This window comes from Antrostomus carolinensis, unplaced genomic scaffold (genome assembly GCF_000700745.2).
Source record: "Antrostomus carolinensis isolate BGI_N321 unplaced genomic scaffold, ASM70074v2 Scaffold54110, whole genome shotgun sequence".
In the NCBI taxonomy this organism is placed as follows: domain Eukaryota; kingdom Metazoa; phylum Chordata; class Aves; order Caprimulgiformes; family Caprimulgidae; genus Antrostomus; species Antrostomus carolinensis.
In genome coordinates, this window is record NW_010291676.1 from 1 (window position 1) to 9,007 (window position 9,007).

Sequence of the window (9,007 nt, forward strand, 5' to 3'; positions counted from 1 at the left end):
TTCCTGTTTTCACTATGACCTAACTTACAGAAATACATCCTACTTATTCTTTATTAATAAAATAGACTATAAACAACACAAAAGGTTGAAGGCAAAGACAACTTTTTTTTTAAGATTTTGTATCTTGGGGATTATCTGTGACATTGTTGTGGCTCAGCCCTCATTGCACATATATTAGAAATTTTATTTTAGTAGGGACTGTGGTTCTGTAATTGTCCTTTCTTTTTTTAATGCTAAAGTGTATTAAAGGTGCAATTTCAGCATACTTTAATTTGTAATATGTTTGTAATAGATACTCTGTGTATTTCGTTATGTTATCTCAAACTAAAGGCGTAGGGAAAAAAAAAGCAGATTTAAAAAACCAAAAAACAAACTATCTAAAATGTTATTTTAATAATGTAGAAAAGATCAAATGATGCTACAAACAAATGTCAGAGTTTGCTCGTTTAGTATTATTGGCTTCAAGATTCTTAAGAGTACATGGCAAAACCAGACCTGTAATCTTAACCTCTTTCAGTCCAAATTTGGGTGTGCAACAACAAAAAAACCCTATAAATAGTTCTTGGAACCCAAATAAAGAAGTAGATGTTATTCTCTGAGCTTTGAGCTAAAGAGACTTGCTGTTTTCAGATTTTTTAATATATAAAAGCATATTTCCAAGGTACAGAAGACAATGTAGTGCAAGGCTGCAGCTACACTTGTAAAGTGCTACCTTTGCAGGATTACTAGCTTGCTCTGGAAAAAAAAGCGTTACAGGGCATGACCCATACTTTGGTTCGGCTTTCAAATCAGTCATCCTTCTTCAACTAGAGATGATTCACTGTATCCAGCCACAGGTTCTCGCATTCCTCTGAAAAGTTATCTAACACCCAGAAACAAGCAATTTTTAAATACATATGTGAGAATTCGCATTGTTACATGGAGTTCTATCTGCTTGAGTACAGTACCAGTATTGTCAAGTCTTTACTGCTGCTGCAGGAGTGGCTCATCCCCAGTCTCCTTCCTGTCTGCTCTTCAAGGATTATTTTGGAATTTACTAAAAATTATATTAAATGTGAATTTTAGTTTAAATATGATTAATTTTACACCTTGTGTTAGAAACAGCCTCTTCCGTTTTCATCATCTATGAAATAGAAAATGTGTTCCCAACCTGTGTCACAGAAGCAGTGTATTTTACTTTTGCACATCTTTTGCCAGGTGCAAACGAGACTTCAGACATTCATTTCTAGCCTGCAACAGAAAACAAGTGAGATTGAGATTTTAGCAGTAAGTATTTGGCAGAAACCTGAATTAACTTCAAATTCTTAATTGAATTGGATGATGCATTTGCTATCTGGAACAAACTACTGCCAATAGCCTCACTTTAGAGATACCAAATGAACCAAACTTCTCGTTAAATAAAACGTATGGCATGTTTCTTTAATACTTGAAAAGTATCTTGAATTGTGTATTGGACAGTTGCATAGAACAAAATTTAACAAGTATGTAGTCATAAATTCTTAAGCTGTACTTAGGCTAACTACTGTGGTAGATTTAATAACTTGTTCCTAGATTTGCTCTTAGATTTAAACCAACATAGCTTCTGTTTGTATATAGCTTTTAGATGTCGCTGACTATGTCACGACGCACTTTAAAATGGTATATGCTTTTCAGGAAGCATACTGTCTATTTGCCTATGCCTATTTGAAATGTTCCATAATGGAATCTGTCATGAACAGTTTGTTTAAAATGCTTAAAAACTTGGTAAATTCCCAGTTCTGTCAGCATGAGTGCTTCTTTGGAAATCAAAAAGTCTGACTCCCTTCAGTATCGCTAATCTCTAGTTGGCAAACTGATAATAGATGAACTGCTAAATATTAATTTCTTGATTATGTTTTTACAGGTAGATCTGCCAAAAGCAACTGTGATTCACTTCTTATCATTAGAGGTAAGCAATTAAGTACTGTCATTAAAACTCTCATTAAAAAAATTATAAAGTCTGGTTCCTAATGAAGTGGAATGTAAAATTCACCCATGGTAGTTTTTTTCCTCCAAGGAGTTTGAATTAGGTTTTAAAACCTGATGGGATTTTTTTTACCCAAGGAAGTTGACTGAGGCTAGAAAAATCTTTTTGTCAAATGCCCAAGTTAACAAAACACCATTAGGAAGTCCTAATCCAAAGCTCTGGGCTTTTTCCCCAGTAGTTAATTGAAATTAAGTCTTACTGCTCATTTTCAGAAACCAGTTTATATATCAGTTATAAACTGAGATATAATATCAGTTTCAACAAAGATGTTTCTTGAAGCTGTTAATGAAGGAGGGACCCAAAATACTAAAGCAATTGTTTTGAGTACAGGAAACATCTCTGAGTGAAGCCAAGATAAAAGGGGGACATGTAGTAAATTTATATTGACACCTTTAACAACTCAGAAACTGCTCAATGAGGGGGAGAAAAACCCACGAAACACAAAGCTCTTTTCTTTCCTCCAATGACATCAGTAGCTTTAGCCAGAAGTTCTTCCTAGAGAGATGGATGCCTCCCCGCCCTCCAGAAAAACAAACTCTAACAAAATCCATATCCTGCTTGGAAGTGGATTTAGTACTTTTCTACCTCACATCTGCTGCTCTGAAACAGTGCTTGTGGGGTGACCAGACCCCGGTGAAACATTTGAAAATGTTTTCAAAATATTTAGTTCATCGTCTATCCATGGAGATAGTTTATCACCTTTTACTTTAAAAATAAACTCTTTTTTTCTCCAAATATGCACACAATTGGCTTGCATCATTCACTTTTGACCACTCCTACACCACAGTTCTCGTATTCTATCCAGCATTGCAAAACTGATAGAGCCCTTTTTCATTGCTTACACCTTTTTATCACTAAAATACCTGTGTTAAGAAACTGATCACTAAATTCTTAATACATTTTCTTAGAAAAAAACTTTAAAAGCCAGTTGCACATGTTGTTTATATGAATTTTGTTTGAAACTTCATTAATTAAGGAGCACTGACATTACACAATGTTCAGGAGCCTGAATCTTATTGGGAGAAGTATTTCCTTCATGAGTGAATGTAAGAATGTAACATAGTGCCTTGTCTTTTTTTTTTTTTTTTCCTCTTAGCTTGATGGAGACAGACAAGCCTTTGATGCTACTGTGAGGCAACTGATGTCACGATGGCCAAAACAGAGATGTCCATACTTACAAGCAATTTGTGATGAAATTTACAGTATCAAAATGGAAAAGAGGTAAATTTGTTAAGCTCTTACAGATAAATAAAACATATCAATTATTTCTGCATTCAGACTTTACTGGATAATCTGCTCTTAATTTTTCCTCCCCTTTCACTTTTCCTGAGGAGAAAAAAATATTCAGGAAATGTGTATAGTTCCTTGAGCACTATGGGAAGAGTTTACTGGTCATCTAATCCTCACTTGTGGTAAAATGTAAATTCTTGTCCATGTAAATTCTTCATTTTTATAAGCCTTTTCAAGAAATTCTAAAATGTATACCCACTGTTACCTCTTGCTGCTTTTTTCATAAAATTGAAGAGCAAATGACTATATACATTCAGGTATGCCGCTATTCAACTACATAGTAACCCTCTTTACTCATGGGAGGGACTCAGCTTGCCTTTTAAACTCATAAGCACATTTAATTCCTCCTGCTTTAACAGAATACGATGGGAATCTGGCACAGCTGACAGACTGCCCAGCTTTAAGCAAACACAATGCATACTCTCCCAATGTGTACAGCAAAGCCTGTTGCTGTTTTCTAAGCGTAAAAACATTGATGTTCAACTCATAGTGTCCTTGTTGGATTCTGGCAAGGCTGAAACAGTCTGGGCACATCTAGTTTTAAGCCTCTAGTTTTAAACTCCTGTATGTGTTGGTACAGTTAAGTGAACCCTAGGTATTTATGTCCTGTTGTGGGTTTCATTTGTAATACATTTTCTTAAGCCTATGTTCAGCTGGAAGGTACTACTTAACCTTTAAATGACAGTAAAAATTGACTTTGATTCCTTTTTCTTAGAGATGCACCAAAATTGCTTCAGGTTTGCTACTGTTTACTGTCAACTAAATATCAAGTGAAACATTTTTTTTTTTCTTCTTGTGGCTTGCAAGGCTGTGAGCAACAGAACCCAATGACTGCATACAAATGATTCCATACAGCATTGGGTGTGAATGTACTGCAGTCCCTGACAAAGTCTCCCTTTCCCATTTGAATGCTGCTGAGCCATAAGCCTTCACATCACTGAATGAAAGTGAAAGAGGCTAGATAGGGGGAAAGGGAATGAAGGGGAAATGCAGTCACAGCCAAAGGAACTAAAAGATCCACTGCTTTTCTGCCGAGTCTTTGCTGTTAGCAATAAGCCGAGATTTGCCACAGGTAGTGTCGCTTTTGATCCTGCAGTTCCCAAATTTAAAAACTCTTTCTCTTCTCTCTGCAGGGTTCCTGCACTCATCCTGTACAGTTACCGAGACGAATACAAAGTTTTGGTTTAGTACTTAGTGTCTTTTCTAGGATGCTTTTACAACAGTGTTTTGTCAAAAGGAATTTCAAAAAGCTGTAATAATGCAAGACACTCAACTAATGCCTTTTTATGGGTCCAGATTGAATTTCACATGTAATATAAAACTGTAAATGTATGTCAAAAAGTGGAAATAGATGTTTTATAGTCATTAAGGAGCAAGTCTGACTACAGCCACAGATATGTATTATCAAGTAATTCTTGCCCCTTATGCAACAAGAGATCAGCAGCTGTGCAGGTGCAGAAGTTTTGTTGTTTTTTTTAAATACACTTTCAGAATGCCTTTTAGGTCAACATGCTGCAATAGTAGTACTGAAATTAAAAACTCAGTTCAAGGATGAGAGAGGATGAATTATATTCAGCTCTAGCAAACTTTTAAACTTTTTTGAAGAAGGGTTTTTATGTAATAAAAGGTTGGGCTATCGAGCCTTCTTGAAATATGTATTACAAGCTTTTTGTGGTTTGTTGTGTTTGGTTTTTTTTTTTAAGTACTCTTTTAACTTCTATATAAAGGATGATAGATTTCAAGCTGAGAGTTGTTGCAAGCCTGGTTGCCCATGCTTGTCCTGCCTGTACTTTTGCATTCAAATCAAGCAGCAGCTTCCTGGGAGATTAAATAAGATCTGATACAGGAAAAACTTGTTTCAGACCTAAAGGAACTAAACCCAAGACTTTTAAGAGAAAACAGTAACCTTAGAGGCATTACCAAAGTTTTGAACTAGCTTTTTTCACATGGGTTGTCAGACTGTTTGAAGTTGAAGTCATAGTAATGGTGGGAATCTTAAAATTATCTTCTTGAAGCTAAACTGTAACACAACCCAACAGGAAACATGAGGCTGAGCAAATCTGAAGGTAAGTTACAGCAGCCATAGTAACTATGCATTATATTTCACATCAAAACTACTTGCAATAGGGGAGTGAACAGGCAGAAAAGTTAGGGATTTCTGGAAACTTACTGGTGTTTACTGTCCCTCCCTAGCCTGGTACATTCTGTTTAAACAGCTTACTCCTGTTTCTTTCTTTAACTCAAATGATTGCCTTTAGCATACATATGTAAAAAGGTAAGTTTAAAGAAGGAACTGAGAACTGTGAGAGTTGTAACAGCAACACCCAAAGTATCACGAGGCAGAGATAACGTTACCATTCACCAAGATAAGTCACATCAGTCATAACAACGAAGTCCATTTCTCATTGTGTTTAATAGGAACAAGTATTCACCTTTTACATCTGCTCGATGAAGGAGCTACTTTAGAATATGAAGTATGGGGAAATTCAAATTCATGAATATACTGAAGGATGAAGCTTTAAAAAAAAAAAAAAAAAAAGGTTTAAATGACATGAGCATTTTTAAGTCATGGCTGAAGGGAACATGATGCAGAGTCCTGCCCTCTCTCCCCCAGAGCCAGGGTCAGCAGCACTGGATCAGCATGGAGCAAAGGCACAGCTGCCTGGCTCTGCAAGAGCTCAAGCATTGTACTGGCTGCCTTGGGAGTATCTGCACTGCATCACATAGACATGTCCTTCAAAATAAGACAGAAACAGGAAAGCTGCTGTTGTGGTAACACGCTGGCACCCACTTTCCCTAGTACTACTGAGGCTTATCTATAAAACTGGGCATCTGTCACTGAGACGACTGCTCCAGTCTCACTTTGTTCTTGGTACGGTACAGTTCTGTTCACCCTGTGTTAGCCCCCAAACAGGCTTTATACTGCCCACTCATATGATACCAAACAAACAGCAGTATCAGTTGAAAACTAGTTGGCAGCTGAGTGTAAAGCTATTTCAGTGTAACCCTGTAAATACTCCTGCCATACAACAATCCACACCTTCTGCTTTCAGTTTAAACAAAAGTACGGATCACATCCCAGTATCTTGCTGGAAGGAAAGCCAAAGACAAGTGGTAACTCAAAAAGAAATGGACTTTGCTTTGAGCAAGGGTCAAGTCTGTTACAGTGATGGTAGGACACTGTTCTGTCACTGTGTTGCTTTACTCTTCTTGTTTTTGCTTTTCTTGTCTTTTTTCTTCAAGCCATCCATGTTAGCTCTCAGCAAATTTGAATATGCCTGAAACAACAATTGGAACCATTAAAAGAACAAATACTTAAGTGACAATATACTACAGGTAACATTCAACATACTGCTAATGCAGAGGTGTCTGCATTTGCTCTGTTAGAGAATCATGCTCTTATACCCTAACTCTGGGACACTTGTTTCTAAACCAGTGCAGAAAGTTAAAGAAATTAAAAGTTGCGTTTTTTGTTTTTAAAAAAAAAAACCCCAACAAAACAGATAGAGAGATGGGTAGTCTAAGGTTAATCTGTATACCAGTTCAGCACTGACTCATCCCATTCACAGCTGTCCAGTACTCCCCAATACCTACAGAAAAGGAAGATAAAAGACATAGTAAACTTACCATCTGGAATTTGTTTACTTCCTTTGAACTCACCTACAAAAGTAATACTGGAGGTTAACCAAGAAAACACTGGCTTCTCTTACAAACCAAGTATCAGTACATGTTTACCCACTGCTTTGTAGCAGCATTTGGATCAGCTCATCACACTGAGTGGTACGTAGGCTGTACTGACATGTCGTAGGACTTCACTGATTCAGAAAACTGGAAACACTCCTTACTCAACTGACAAAATCCTGTGGAGCCCATTCATCACAAATGCGTGTGTTTTCAAATGGGAAGAATGTGAAGAAACATTCTAAGGAAGGTTTTATTTACTTGTAGGGCCACAAAAATGTTGCAGGACAGATTCTCTCAGCTATTTCTCAAAGTAACATTTTTCCTTGGTCTTTTCCTTTTCCAGGTCTCATCACAGAGGAGACCTAAAGTTACCTAAAGCCTTTCCCACTCTCTCATTCAAAGTAAACACACATCAGGTTTTCAACTTGTAGTTAAAATTAACTGAAATACAAATAGTTCTGTAAATGTGAGGGGAAAAAAAAGTATGCTAAGCAAGATTAAGGCTTAGAAGTGTCTACCTACACTCACACATTCTTGCTAGGAAACAAGGATCCCCTTCCTATAGGGGTTTCACAGTCTGGGAACATTCAGTTCTTTCCTGGGTTGTAAGAACCTTCAGTAATTCCACTGAGGTCTAGAGGAAACTATCTCTTTGTCACCTGATGCTTGAGCATAGGTGTGCAGGACTTTTCTCCTCCTTGGAGCCACACCATTTGTGCTCATTCTGCAGGTCCCATATCTGCCCATGTCCTTTTGCTCACATCTCCAGAAGCGGTTTCCCCCTTCCCTCCAAACAATTTCACCCAACTCAACACAACAGCCAAGGCTGATGAAAAGAGGGAGGGTCCCTTTCTACTGTCCTGCAATGCCATTCTGAAGCAAAATCCAGCAAACAGAGTACAACTATAAATTACTCTCCCATCTGTAATGCTGAGTGTAACCATTAAGACTTAGGTAAGTGTTAACACTTCAGCATCCCAACTTCAGCTGTGTGTTTAGCTACCATACGGTTTCTCTGGAATTAAGAGGGTAGTTCTCCTGAAACATGTGAAGACAAATTTCACTTAAAATAAGGGGCATTAAATAAAAGACAGGTAGGGTGACTAATCTTCCTAACCCAAAGCTGTCACTTACCACTGTGCTGATTTTCTTCTTTCCATCAGTTGCTCTTAGAAGACACTTATTGTCTGCTGGTTCAAAACTTTCTACGTGGCCTTTGCGTGGGACTGGTTTTGTTCGGCCATCATCTGTATCAAAAGACAGAGAATATTTATTCATGTTTCACTGAAATCACCAGATGCCTCCTGACATGAGATGTTAAAAACTGCTCATGAGGAGCTTTGTAAAACACCTCGGAATTTAAGGCCATGTGAACTGACATTGCTGCCAAATAGTTCACAGACCCCTTCCTCTGTGACCCCAGAAGGATCTGTTCCATAAACTACATCTGCCAGGAAACGTACATGTAAAAAATGTAAATCCTTCCCCTGACACGCTGTATGAACTGCCTGCTTCAGCAGCAGCTCTATGTTTTAAACTCACGTCAAACTGCAGCCTAGGACACTCGACGTCTCAAGTAGTGCCAGCTCGCCAGAAACCAGAGAAGCAAACATACGAAAGCAACACTGTAATTCTCCTTTTATAGAAATCCAAGGATTCCCAATTATTGTTTAGTAATTGGAAAGTTACAATATTTCCTGCAGTTTGAAATACAGTCTTAGCTGCAGTACTCATAACCTTCAAGTTAAGACGATTGATTTTTCCGTACGACTGCCCTTGTTTTCAAATACTCTGAATTACAACTGTATCCTTTAAAATACGTGCTAACAGTGTGAATTTCAGATGAACACTCTTTAATCCAGTAACAGACTTAAAACTTACATTTCTTCAGCGTTATGAAAACACTGCCCGAAGTTCTGCACTTCTGAAAGAGTCTGGTAAGCTCAGTCAGGAACTGCAAGAGAAGAGACCCCACCCTGGGCTGGAGGCCGCTCCTCCCCGTGCGGCCCAGCGGCTGCCTGCCCGGGA

At 37.8% G+C, this 9,007-nt stretch overlaps 1 protein-coding gene across 1 annotated transcript; it reads right to left on the reverse strand.

The window, feature by feature from the left end:
* Positions 1-5,927: 5,927 nt before the first annotated feature.
* SRP14 (signal recognition particle 14) lies at positions 5,928-8,955 on the reverse strand (the record flags this gene model as incomplete). Its single annotated transcript, XM_010176681.2, has 4 exons — positions 5,928-6,573; positions 6,923-6,955; positions 8,114-8,226; positions 8,861-8,955. Coding segments are annotated over 4 exons (331 nt in total), but the record flags the coding sequence as incomplete, so codon positions are not given.
* Positions 8,956-9,007: the final 52 nt, after the last annotated feature.